Source organism: Erpetoichthys calabaricus, chromosome 1, assembly GCF_900747795.2.
Source record: "Erpetoichthys calabaricus chromosome 1, fErpCal1.3, whole genome shotgun sequence".
Lineage (NCBI taxonomy): Eukaryota > Metazoa > Chordata > Cladistia > Polypteriformes > Polypteridae > Erpetoichthys > Erpetoichthys calabaricus.
In genome coordinates, this window is record NC_041394.2 from 252,602,974 (window position 1) to 252,617,684 (window position 14,711).

Below are 14,711 nucleotides of genomic sequence, written 5' to 3' on the forward strand. Positions count from 1 at the left end.
TGTTTTATAATTCATAATCGCTCTCGGGCACCTTTTAAATAGTCTTACAGGTATAGTATAATTGAGTTAACAGAAGTGAAGATTATATGTAAATCTGTTTTAAAAATAGATAACATGAAAGGTTTAATTTGCATGAAATGTTTAAAAAAACTGTGTATTTGTTTAATGACATAGAAGGACTAAATCTAGTGAAAGAATCATCAGTGAATATCTGTCATGCTCTCAGCTACTATAATGAAAGATATAGATTTCATATCATCTCACAACAAATAATATATGCGTTTTGACACAACATCTCGAGGGTCCTTGGGCAGATTTCCAGCAATTCATCAAGATATAAACAGGAATGGATCAGAGTCGTGTAAATAAAGCAATTAAAGAGCTGTTCATAATCATGCCAGTGCGAGGCTAATTGTAATTAAAAGCTTTCTTTACACTTCAGTGGAACCTATTCTTACCAATTATGCTGATTAATTTTGGTACCCAACAGTTATTTGTACAGTTTATTATATTAGCCTTTTAAAAATGCTTATTTAGTGTAAAGTGTAAAGTAAAAAAATGTTACCAATGCAGAGAGATAATAAAATCTCTTTGAATAAAAATGCATCCAAGAAGTATATATATATATATATATATATAGAGGCAGACAGCTGGGACGCCTAGAAGCACCAGAAGATGGATTATACCTCTCCTGGACCACAAGAGGGCAGTCGCCCTGGTCTGCATTGGGGCCTGTCCCAGGGGGTGCCTGAAGATCTACGGAGCCTTGGACCGCAGTGCTTCCTGGTGCCCATTCTGCACTTCCGCCACACCAGGAAGTGCTGCAAGAAGACCATCAGAGAGCACCTGGAGCACATCCGGGTGCATTATAAGAGGGGCCGCCTCACTCTATTCAGGGAGCCGGAGTCAGGAGACAAAAGATGGAGCTTGTGATTGGAGGAGTGAAGGTGGCAAAAGGAAAAAAAAGGAAGTAGAAAAAGGACTGGGAGCAGAATTTATTGTGGTGGTTCATGCACTGTGTGTTAAGAAGAAAGAAGGCAAAATAAAAGCGTGTGTTTTGGATTTGGATGTCCCAGTGTCTGTCTGTAACTGGGCTGATCTTTTACTATATATATATATATATTGTGAAATAACGAGTCTCAACACACTAAAGAAGGTTTGGGGCAGCCACCCGTATATTGTTCCTAGCTGCAAAAGGATTATAAGTTCACAACTGTTGTTGTTTGTTTGAGTTCCCGACATGAACTGACTTGGTTTGGCAATATGGAGAATTTATAGTTTGTAACCCGGAAGTGACTTCAGTCTGGGAGCCGGAACCGGAAGTGATGTCAGTCTGGGAGCCAGAATCGGAAGTGACGTCGACTCAGGCAGGTTTTCCCGTATTTGATCTGCAGAATTAACAGAAACAAGTTTAGAGCACCCCGCCACCCCCTGGCCAGGCGGGTAATCACCTCCGCTTGGTCCATTCAGCTCACTCCTAGTCGCACGTGTGTGACAATATATATATATATATATAAATATATATATATATATATATATATATATATATATATATATATATATATATATATATATATATATATATATATATGTAGATATATATATATATGTAGATATATATATATATATGTAGATATATATATATATATGTAGATATATATATATAGATATATATGTATATACGAGGGGGGACCCAAAAATAACCGGAATTTTGTTGTTGTTAGGTCGGTACTTGTAGTACGTGGTTGGGCCGCTAGGGCGATCTAGTTACACTCCTCACAAGTCAGTCTGCCAAGTGCCATCAGTCTGGAAGGTTGTGCTTGTGTTCAGTGAATTTTTTTGTAAAAGTAGTTTTGTGCAAGCGTCGTTTTTTTACGATGGCCGATTATTGTGAGCAACGCGCGGCAGTGAAATTTTGTTTTCTTCTTGAAAAAAGTGTTGCAGAAACTATTGTTATTGAAACGGTATGACAACCCTGAACCACCCATTTTTTTTTTAAATTTTTTGTAACTACAGACTGGGATATCCTGCAGGGATCACATAGTGAGAACATTGAGGAAGTTGTTGACTGCACTAGTGACTACATCAACTTCTGTATGGACATTGTAGTTCCAGTAAGAACTGTACGCTGCTATGCTAACAACAAGCCATGGATTACAAGTGACATCAAGGGCCTTTTGAACCAGAAGAAAAGGGCTTTTAAAGATGGTGATCAGCATGAGCTCAAGCGCTTGCAGAAGGAACTCCGAGTCCAGCTCAGGGCGGCGAAGGTGCAGTACAGGAGAAAGCTGGAGCAGAAGTTGCAGAATAACAGCATGAAGGAAGTGTGGGATGGGATGAAGATCATCACTGGCTGCAGCTCGAAGCGGGGTACCACCATCGAGAGAAACGTGAAGAGAGCAAACCAAATGAACAACTTCTTTAACAGGTTTGACCACCCCAACCCACTCTCACTCTCACCTCGAAGTACTGCACTCTCCACACATCCTTCTGCTGATACCAGAATAGGAGAGACATCCCCACCTAGTGCTGGGCGGTATACCGGTTCATACCAAAAACCGTTTTTTATTTTTGTTATGATATGGATTTTTCTTATACCGGAACACCGGTTTAAATAGCCTAAACAACATTCGGAACATGGCGCAGCGGGAAACTGTTTAAGGGGGACCTTTTTCACTGGTGCACCGCAAAATACGCATCCAACAGAGTACATGTGTTAGTGGAGGTATTGAGCGGTGAAAATGGACAGGGAACATTCTGAAACTGAAGCTGTAGCAGACGATAAAGTTGAACATGATAACACAGAAGAACTTTTGACGAAAAAAGGTGCTGTGTCTGTTATCTGTAGATACTTTGGTTTTAAAAGGTCGGATGTGGAGCATTATGTTCAAATGTATGAATACTGTTTCTATACTACTGGATAATACTGCAAGCCAAGTTGTACTTGTTTTATTTTTTTTTTCAATACTGTGTAATGTATCTGGTTACTGTGTAATACTGTGACGGTGCCGGTCCCCTACAGACTCCCTCTTCCCACATGGGAGTCTGTTGAACCAACACCGTCGATAGTTATGACCGAGATGAGCTGAGAAATCTCATTGAAGCTAGGGGATGTTGGAAAGTGCTCAAGTGCTTTTGTTAAAAACAGTCAAAGTAAAACCAAAAGTGTCCGTTGGACAGTGTTCAGAAAAATACAGTACCCAAATAAATAGCAAATCCATAAAGCCAGTGAAATGTGGTGATAAAATCCATAATAAATATATTCGTTAAAATGCAGTCTCTCTCCTCTCCCGATCGCATCACACCACCTTCTGTCTGCACGGCTCACCCTTCACTGGCGTTGCTGACGGAGCCTTTGCAGCACGAGCTGCTTTCTGCCAACCCCTGTTTGGCTGTCCGAGGTCGGCACACCTCCCGTCTTCCTTCGTGCTCACTCAGTCACTCCTCAGATCCATTTGGAGGTCTTACATTTCGCTCGCCCCACTCCACACGCTTACTCAGTGGGGTGAACCAGCACCTACATCGCCTAAGCCTGCACTCCCTCACGGAGCCCCAGCTCGTGCTTCCTTCTCCTTCTTGGTGTCTGGATCATCTCCCATGACTGCCTTTTCCCTTCTTTAACCTCCTTGTGTTCTATCTTTTCTTTTTTCCTTCCCCCATCCTGCCGGCCCATAAATATATGTCTCCGTCCGTGGGCTCAGCGCCTTATTCACACGCCACACTAAGCCGACGAAGCAATTGAGAATGATCAGATGCGACTCGCCCCAATCACCTCATCAACTCCCTGCGGTCGAGCAATCGCGCCCACGAAGACAGACACGGCGAACTGGATTTAAAAACGGACCATTTTTTTTTTGTTTTTTTGACCCACTAAACAACAAATAGTATTATAAATGCAAGTTGCAGTTTAATTTATTTATTATATATTTTATATATATATATATATATATATATATATATATATATATATATATATATATATAGCTTAGCTTGAAGCAAGGTCTATATTAATGCAATTTGCCTTAATGACGGTTCAGTTGGTAAAGATGTCATCTCCAAGTTGCACTTGTTTTATTTTAGTTTGGTGAATACTGTGTAATGTACCTGGGCTTGAAGTTTTGATGTAATAGTATTATTACTGGAAGTTGCACTATTATTTATTTTATTGTTATTATTTATTAGTTTATATATTATGCAGTTTAATGATGGTAAAGTTGTTTAAAAAGTCACTTTAACATGTCAGTGGACAGAGATTGTTAACATTAACAAAGTGTAGTTGGTTTACAAAAAATATTTGCCATTTATTCCTTTTTGTAAGACATGTTCAGTGCAATACAACTAAATGCCTCTTTGGATGGTTGACAATTTGTTGTCAAAGTTTTAGTTTAAGTTGTTTGCAAAATTTGTTCAATAAAAAGGTTCAAAATTTTGACAGCAACTGTCATGCAGTGTGATTCTTTCTATTCATTAGTGCCCCACCCCTCCACTTTGAAAACTATCACTTTATGGAGCCATGCAAACCTGTATTAATACTTGTGTGCACATTAAAATGTTTTTTTGTACAATGTACAATTCTCATGACAGTGGAATAGGTTATTCTTAGCCAGTCTACTGCAGTAATTGCAGTGGAAAATGTGATTAACTCATGCATGGGAAAAAAATACCGTCGAATACCGTGAAACCGGTACAATCTTGAAAAATACCGTGATATAGAATTTTGGTCATACCGCGCAGCATTATCCCCACCCATAATTACAACAGCGCAAATGAGCAGAGAGCTGAGGAGACTTCGTGCCAGCAAAGCAGCGGGTCCAGATGGAGTATCGCCACAACTGCTGAAGGTCTGTGCATCGGAGCTGGGGGGTCCTCTACAGCGCATCTTCAACCTGAGCCTGAAACAGGGGAGAGTCCCGAGGCTTTGGAAAACATCTTGCATCACCCCAGTCCCAAAGGTATCACGTCCTAGTGAGCTGAATGACTTCCGGCCTGTTGCTCTGACATCACATGTGATGAAGACCATGGAGAGGCTGCTGCTTCACCACCTGAGGCCACAGGTTCAACACGCCCTTCGACCCTCTGCAGTTTGCATATCAGGAGAAGGTGGGAGCGGAGGATGCCATCATCTATATGCTACATCGATCCCTCTCTCACTTGGACAGAGGCAGTGGTGCTGTAAGAATTATGTTTCTAGACTTCTCTAGCGCCTTCAACACAATCCAACCTCTGCTCCTTAGCGACAAGCTGACAGAGATGGGATTAGATTCATACCTGGTGGCATGGATGTGGACTATCTTAAAGACAGACCTCAGTATGTGCGTCTTGGGAACTGCACGTCTGACATTGTGGTCAGCAACACAGGAGCGCCACAAAGGACTGTACTTTCTCCTGTTCAGCCTATATACATCGGACTTCCAACACAACTCGGAGTCCTGCCACATGCAAAAGTTCGCTGATGACACTGCTATCGTGGGCTGCATCAGGAGTGGGCAGGAGGAGGAGTATAGGGACCTAATCAATGACTTTGTTAAATGGTGCGACTCAAACCACCTACACCTGAACACCAGCAAAACCAAGAAGGCCCAGACCCTTCATGGACCCCGTGATCATCAGAGATGACTGTGTGCAGATGGTGCAGACCTATAAATACCTGGGAGTGCAGCTGGATGATAAATTAGACTGGACTGCCAATACTGATGCTCTGTGTAAGAAAGGACAGAGCCGGTTATACTTCCTTAGAAGGCTGGCATCCTTCAACATCTGCAATAAGATGCTGCAGATGTTCTATCAGACAGTTGTGGCGAGCACCCTCTTCTATGCGGTTATGTGCTGGGGAGGCAGCATTAAGAAGAAAGACACCTCAAGCCTGGACAAACTGGTGAGGAAGGCAGGCTCTATTGTTGGCATGGAGCTAGACAGTTTGACATCTGTGGCAGAGCGACGGGCACTCAGCAGGCTCCTGTCAATTATGGAAAATCCACTACATCCACTAAACAGTGTCATCTCTAGACAGAGGAGCAGCTTCAGCGACAGACTGCTGTCACTGTCCTGCTCCACTGACAGACTGAGGAAATCCTTCCTCCCCCAAACTATGCGATTCTTCAATTCCACCCGGGGGGGTAAACGTTAACATTATGTAAAGTTATTGTCTGTTTTTACCTGCATTATTATCAATCTTTAATTTAATATTGTTTTTTGTATCAGTAAGGTGCTGCTGGAGTATGTGAATTTCCCCTTGGGATTAATAAAGTATCTATCTATCTATCTATCTATCTATCTATCTATCTATCTATCTATCTATCTATCTATCTATCTATCTATCTATCTATCTATCTATCTATCTATCTATCTATCTATCTGCTCACCGGATTTAGCTCTGTGTGATTTGTTTTTGTTCCCTCGGATGAAAAAAGACTTGAAAGGAAGGCGTTTTGCTGACGTCAAAGAGGTAAAACAAGAAACGACCGGAGCATTAATGGGCATTACTTCAGACGAATTTAAAAAATGTTTCGAACAATGGAACAAACGGTTAGATAAGTGTATTTCCGCCAATGGAGAGTACTTTGAAGGAGACTAATTGTAGTTTGTACAGAAAATTAAATTATACATGTTTTAAAAATATTTCCGGTTATTTTTGGGTCCCCTCTCGTATATATATATATATATGTATATATATATATATATATATATAAATTGTGACATGCGAGTCCCTGTCTTGCAGCACAGTTATTTATTGTAGCGGGATATACCACTGTCGTATACACAGTCACAGCAATCAGGCAGGTCAGTGGCCAAGTAATACTGTTCCCTCCATTTATAATATAGCTTGCATTACTCATCAACGGGAGGCACTTGTAGCGAGAACACAGTCAGCTCGGATTTGCTTTCATTGCGAGCCGCTACAGCGCTGGGAGCCAGCGGTTGCCCCGACAACTGCTTTGGGACGCTCCCCGATGTGTCGTCCTGTTGGGGGGAGTCTCAAAAGAGTTTAGAAACCTTACAAAATAAATATATAACTATTTACATGCTCTGAACCACAGGTTCTTAGGTGATGTCAGAGCCTATTCTGGTTAGTTTATGCAGGTAACAGCCCTCCACAGGGAGCCAGTGCATTGTAGGCCCAACGTATGCAGAAACCCACAGTCAAAACAGTATAAAAATATATTTTTTTATATAACTTATCATACTTCTACAGGGAGGAGGAAACATTTCCAAACATGGGGAGCTTGAGTAACGTATTCAATCCCAGGCATACAGATTCATGAAACAGTAGCAGTAACAACTGCATGAACACGGCACCTTTTATAATAGACATATTAGCTCTGTAAAATGAGTCTAAAAAAATAACCTTGATTCTTAATAGTCATTTTCTAAAGTTATGAAGTTGATAATAAAGTAATAATGGTCAGCACCAAGCTTCTCCCAGTCATCCGTGAGTGTGGTTAACTCCTTAAAACTTTATATGATTTACTTTGTTTATGAATCCCTTGTTCGCTTCGCTGCGAGTTTGTCAAAATCACAGTTGGGAACTTCACCAAACTATGCAAAATGCATTGAAGTCAAAGGGGATGGAGGAACTGAACTAATTTTAAGTGAATTATAATGGTCTTATAGGTGTACCAGAGGGCTAAAGATATATCTGCCAGGTATGCTGGACTGATTACTGAGCTGAGAGACAGCATGCTGAACACCGCACCATCATGCATCAAGTAACAAAAGATGCAAATAGAAGGATAACCTCAAACAAAATATGACAGGTGGCCAAGATTATCATTGCACTCACAGAGTTCTAGTCTTGGGACACACATTGTCATGAAGTTGAAGTGAGGTTACTGGCTTGTTCCAAGTTTGAAGTCGCAGCTCTGGGTACAGCTTGTGTGACTTTTTAGTTTCTGATCTATTTGTTTAGATACCTCACACTTTTTTTTCCTCCATCAAGGAGGTAGAAATGTCTTATAAAAAGTAATAAATCTGTTCCTATCATTATTATTATTTCACAGTGTCTTAGTTTTACTTGAGATGGGGGAGTGAGAGGGTTCCTATAAGACTTGCTTTTTCTTGTCCTGCATCACTTGACTGATTATGTATGTAAATTAGCCATGTGGTGCTGCAGCAGTGACTGAGTCAGCATACAGGGATCAGTGTTATATTTCCAGCATCTGTACTCATACGAATCTTATTATGATTAGCTAAGGTACCCCTCAAATGACAATTCTGCAAGTACAACGCAATACAATGCAATTTATTTTTGTGTAGCCCAAAATCACACATGGATTGCTGCAATAGGCTTTAATGGGCCATTTTTTGACAGCCTCCCATCCTTGACTCTCTAAGAATCTTACACTACACATTTGTGACATGGCTGCAACATCTTCATGATATCACTCTGGCCTCGAAAAGCATCATAGGGTACTGAGGAAAAAAATGTTCATCTAACACACAGATTTCCTGGGAAATATTAGACAAACAAGGTCTTTAGTAGACACAGCATATTCTATGAAAAACAGTTTGGCAAATTTCCCTATCAACACTAATTCCAACTTTTGGCTTTATTTAGGATTTTATTTCATGTATTTTTGTGTTTTGCTCTCCTAGTATTGACTTTTATTTATATGTTTTGACTACATCCATCTCCTTGTTTTTTTTTGGCAGTTATTTGTAGCAGGAAGTTTGGATTTAAAAAAGTAGGTGGGCTTGTCTACACTGTGACTTAGCTGAACTGATGTTATTTTGGCATTTTGAGATTTTTTTTTTCCTGCCGTTTCCTTCAGGCAGAGCAAGTCAGTATCACTTGGGTTACAACACCATCAGTTCAGAAACTGTCTACGAAAAGGATGCTGGTCCAGCACTTGATATTCGCATTCACTGATGCTTGTCTGATTTTGTGTCATTAATACAAGTAATACTGTAAATTTGGAGTATGGCATCTATATACTGCATACACACAGAATCAATAGAGTGCGCAAGCATAGACTCAGAGGTTAACAAATAACTGGAATGAAGTAATTTACTAAGAAATAGTCCGGTTCCTGCTAAAACCATCTGTAAACACTTGCTTGAATTTCACCCATGTGAAATTTAGACGTCTTCTATTTTTTTGTATTATTCTTGTGCAGTTCATTTTTTCTATAATTACATAGCACATCATTTTATTGTAAAGTCATCACTTGTTTTATACAGCTTGTGGAAAGTGCCTTTTAGGTTAAATATGTTTTATGGAGGTAGTTACATATTTATTAAACATACTGTATGGAGTTTTTTTCACTTTGCTTTAAGTTTTACAAAATCTTCATTTAATGACCTGTACCTGTCCTTTAAATAAGTTGTGTAATGTTGAATATAAATGTTACAAAATATACAAAATCAAGACTGCATAAAGTACCCTAAAGTACTGTATAAATACCTTTCAAAGCATTGTTGCTTGTTCCTTTTTATTTTGCCACCATTTTATTAATATTATACATAATTTTTATTTTTCTCTTTAGGATCATGCTGAGCTCAGAAATCATACATTTACAGTGGGAATGAAGTTAGAAGTGGTTGACAGTCAAGAACCTTATTATATTTGCCCAGCTACAGTAATAAAGGTCAGTGTCGTAACACAGGGTTTCATTTATCATTGGTAATATCAGTATTATGTATATTCTAAATATGAAAATAAAATGTGTTATTCACTGAGTGTGATTCAATGCCATAGATGAAAATTAGAACTGCCAAAAATACATATATTTTTCAGTATATATAGTAATACAGTTTTCCTTGAATTTTGTAGAATGTCTACTGATGTTTTTTAGTGGAGGAAGAATTTAATAGACTTGCTGAATGAAGACATTTTATTTGTATGCATATGCACATTATATTAGTTATAAATAGCAGAATGGTGCAATAGTTAGTGCTGCTGCTTCATGAATCCAGCATCCTGGGTTTAAATCAATTGCCTGTTCACTGCCTAGGGTTTAGCCCAGGTATGCCAGTTTTCCTCACAGAACTCCACAGATTTACATGTTACGTTATTTGATTATCATAAAGTGGTTCTGTATAGGTATGTACAAAAGTAGATCCTGTGAAGGTCTGACACCCTGTTCAGGGCTGTTTCTTGCTTGTAAGATTCCAAATCATAGCCACTAGAATTAAGATTTGTATTTATATATAACCATAAAAAGAAAACTTGAGAGTTACAGAGATTATGGATCCCAAGTGAGAGGATTCCATTTAATGGAATGTTCAGGTAAGGAGTAAGTAGAACAGCCCCAGGTTAACATCAATGTAGCCCTTAGCATGAGAGTCATGGACCCATTGGACCTGAGTGCCTAGTGATGTTTTATATTCCTATGGACGAAAGTGTCAGGATAGAGGGCAGAGGTCAGAAATGATTAGGAAGTGCCATCTTGGTCATGTTTCTTATTTCTGTAGCTAATGGAAAAATACTTTTTTTTCCTGTCATCCCAATAAAAGGCTACCCCTGTATTTTCAATAAATTGGTCACCCAAAAAGCAAGACAGTGCAGAACAGTATATTGTATCAGTCATTCACAAGCCTCAAGGCAAGTCATTTTTAAATTCCAAATTACACAGTTTCATTTCATTTTGCTTTTTAAATATGCAAAAATTGATATCAGCATTATTAAAAAACACATTTTGGTTTTACCTACATTTGATAAGTAATGAATATCATTCATTCATGTATTGTTAAATTGCTCGGCTAGCAGCTGTTGGCATTTTGAACTGTAAACTAATATGCACAATTGAACTCCTGGGGCTCTGTACACATGCTCTGATTTTTATCAACAAAATCCTTTGATATAGGTAGTGCTGTACGCCTTTTTCTTTTCAATATACAGCACTGCCTGTTTTTGAACTGAAAATCCCCACAAGAAATTTCTTAGTTATCAGGAAAACCTTATCTACCTTAACAGCAAAAGTAAAAATAAAACTGTAATATTGTGAATGGTTTGCTTTTAGAATATAAGTGCAGTGCACCTGGACCACAGAGCAATGGCAATACCACAATAAAAAACATATAAATATGTTTTTTAAAGTTAAAAAAACAAATTCTGGTTTCAGATCCCAGTCTAGTCACTGACTGTGAGAATTTTGCCTCTAGGTATTCTCTGTGTTTTCCAGTTTCTTCTCATATCCCAAATAAATGGAAGATACAATGGCTAATCATTTTATCTAAGATGTCCCAATGTGACGGGGTTTGCTCAGAGGTAGACTGAGTTCCTGCTGAAGAATACTTCCTACCTTACATTCTGTTGTATTGGGATAGACTTGTAGCCACTTTTTGGAATCAGTGATACTGGGACAATAGTAAAATCCTGTTAGCATGGGACAGGAGAAAAAAATCATTAGATTATGTATCTTAAATTCTGGGTTTGTATCCTGTGCCCAGTTACTGCCCATGTGGACTTTGCACATTCTCCTCATGTCTGTGTGGGTTTTCCTCAGGGTACTATGGTATTTTTCCCAAAAGACATGCTGGTTAGCTTAACTGGTAGTTCCAAATTGCCCTGTGTGAGTGTGGGTGTGTGCAAATGGATCCTGCAATGATCTGACATCCTGTATGTTGTTATTGCCGTGCCTTGTGCCCAGAGCTGCTAGGATAGGCACCAACACCCTTTGGCTCTCAGTGGTTTGAGAATGTTATGCTATGTTATGTTATGTGTTTTAAGACCTCTAAAACAGAGAAAAGCACATTAAGTAGGAGACATTGTAAATGTGCCAGTTTGGGAATTATGAGGCTGTTAGAGGACATTAAGCCATTCATGGGGGGTGAATTCCCTGAAAGAGCACTAGTACAAGCAAAAGAAGAGATATAGGCTGGATGTAATCATGCTACGCTTCACCAGGATGCTAAATGACAGACAATCCAGAAGGTGCCAGGGATACCTGACCTTCTGTTAGGAACACCATTAAGGCCATAGACTAGTGACAGAAAATGATATACTATGGACATGACCCCAGTTTGAGGGTTTAAAACTCCTCATGGCAGGGGTGTGGTTGACCATTTGGTCTTCCTTAGCATTGTCATTATCATTGTACTTTTGTTAGCAATGTTGCCATAAACCAATGAATGTGTTACTCATAAATTTACGTTGAACACTCATAATATTGCATGCCTTTTTTGCTTGGCCCTTTCTAGGCCAGTTGAGCAAGAATTTAAGTTTCACTACATTAGGACCTGACTAGGAGCAGGCAGCATGGCCAAAACTTCATTATCAAGTTGTAGTTAAACATTCTTCAAAGTTTTTTTGGATACAAATATAATGTATACTGTATGTATATATTTTTCAGAATTAAATACATTTTGTAACACAGCAAATTTTAGTCAGTCAGTCATTTCCAACCCGCTATATCCCAACACAGGGTCACGGGGGTCTGCTGGAGCCAATCCCAGCCAACACAGGGCGCAAGGCAGGAACAAACCCCGGGCAGGGTGCCAGCCCACCGCAGGACGCACATACTAGGGACAATTTGGGAACGCCAATGCACCAAACCCACATGTCTTTGGACTGTTTTACTGATTAACTATGCACAGCTGCACTCTTGTTATGCGTTGAAATACTAGTTAATGCTCTGCTACTCAGATATTTTAGACTGTAGGTATTCACCCCTCTCAAACTGACAAAAGTATAGGTTTTTATTGGCTCATTCATTTAGGCTGCTTGGTACCACTGCCACTGTTAAGCAAACACAGCACAAGCCATGGCTTCTTGTTGTCCTTCCTTCGTGTTTGCTGTGACTTGCAGATCAGGCTGAACTATACAGCATTTTGCGTAATAAATTGAAAGGGTTAGGCTCACTTATTGTACACAGTTAACACACAAAGCCATGGAAAAAGACATTACATTTAAGACACTTAGAATATACACAGTGTATCTACTTGTGATTTACAGTGTATATGCTTAAACAAAAATCCCCATTTGACATTTTCAGACTCTGAAGCGTCAACCTACATTTCTGAATTGCTACGTTAGGTTTTGGTTCAAGCCTCATATTTAGCAGTATGACTTTTGATGCCAGATCCTATGCTGTAAAAAGTGACTGTCTAGTGCAGCTGCCTCTCAATTCTGGGATGCTGGTTCTGAGCCTGATCCCATCCTATCCTATGTGAACTTTGCACATTTTTCTTGTGTTTTGCATAACGTCCTATGCAGTTTTCTTCCACATCCTAAAACATGCAAGTAGGATAATTAGTGACTTTAAATTGGCCTGATATTGGTCAGTGTTGATGCAGTATGTAAGTGACTATGTCCCGTGATGAAATGGTTTCCTAATCCAATGTTGGTTCCTGCTTTGTACACAATAATGCTGGTATGAACTCAGACATTTTGGTGTTTTGTTAGCCTCCCTGATGAGCTTTCACATTACCCAGCCATCACTTTAAGAGCACATTGTGATCTTTACAACATCCTTATGGTGGTGATTGCTTACATGTCATAATGAGGGTCTTCTCAGTGTTTTGCGATATATGCATAATATACTTTTATATCCCTTTTCTATTCTGTACCTTTTAATAGTAAGATCCAGTTGGGTCTTATCTAAGCTTATTGTAAGCCATGGTTATATCTAACCTATGCCACCATTAACCTTGCTAGGAAATCCTACAGAAACAATTGATTTATCTTAAGGCAAGTCAGAGTCATTTCACTTGATAACAGGTGAAGTTAATTTACCTCTGTACATGATTTCATGATTTTAAATGCAATTGGTTAAATCTGAAAGTACTTACTAAACCCATTTAAAAAATGTGTGCCTTAGGCAACTAAGGCATTATTTTTTTCCTAAGTGATGATACATAAAGTTTTCACTTAAATCATTTTTATGGGAAGACCTTAATAAAAGTGGAAGTAGTTTGATATAATTTGTCTCGATTGGGCTTTATAACAACAAAAATAAAATGTAAATCAGGACATCTGTTGTATTTATATAAACTACAATTGTATTGTCATTTAGACACTTGTTCAAGACACTTCCAACAAATAAAGTTTAGCCATTAACCTTTTTATGTTCCATGTTCACAATTTTATTTTTATAAAAAAAAAATGTTTGCAACCATTTCATATATCAGATTTCATAGCATCTTCACACATTTGCTATGGGAAATTACTGATATTTTTTTAAAAAGAAAGGTGCTGTTTACAGTATGGTTCTAGAGCATTTGCTCCTGTAGCTAAAAATATAGTTGCTTACTTAAAATATATACTTTGAAATAATTTTATTGGAGTAAAATACATTTTTAAGATATAAAATCTAGCTGATTATGTATGAGCTTAACAGAACAGAACTTAACTTAAACTTAACAGAACATTTTCTCTTTTCCAAGTTCATCACATCTCAGAGAATATTTGGCACAAATATATTTTCTTTGTGCTTACAACATCTTTAATCACAGTCTACAGCCCATTTTAAAGAGTAAGCATTTTCTTCATTTAGACAGCATTATCTCTCTGGCACTAGCAGTGAGTTATATGAAACATAATTCAGCTGATCTGATAAGGTCTGTACAAATATAGTAATAAAGAATACAAGATCTGTTCTCCCGTTTCCAAGGAATTAAACACATTTAAATCTTTACTACATTTGTGGAGAAACACACAGTTTATGACAAATGAATAGATGATGGCTGGCTCACATCCATAATGTTATAATAGGAAAGTGTTAAGAAAATTTGCAGCAAGGATAATTGTATGTTTTACTATATATGCAAAATTG

The 14,711-nt window shown here is 38.6% G+C and overlaps 1 protein-coding gene across 3 annotated transcripts in view; it reads left to right on the forward strand.

Moving 5' to 3' along the window:
- sfmbt2 (Scm like with four mbt domains 2) overlaps positions 1-14,711 on the forward strand; it is a 417,083-nt gene that overhangs the window by 262,108 nt on the left and 140,264 nt on the right. For all 3 annotated transcript variants that reach the window (XM_028814085.2, XM_028814102.2, XM_028814094.2), the window contains one exon: positions 9,483-9,584. In XM_028814085.2, coding sequence (XP_028669918.1) covers positions 9,483-9,584 — 102 coding nt within the window. The remainder of the gene's footprint in view (positions 1-9,482; positions 9,585-14,711) is intronic.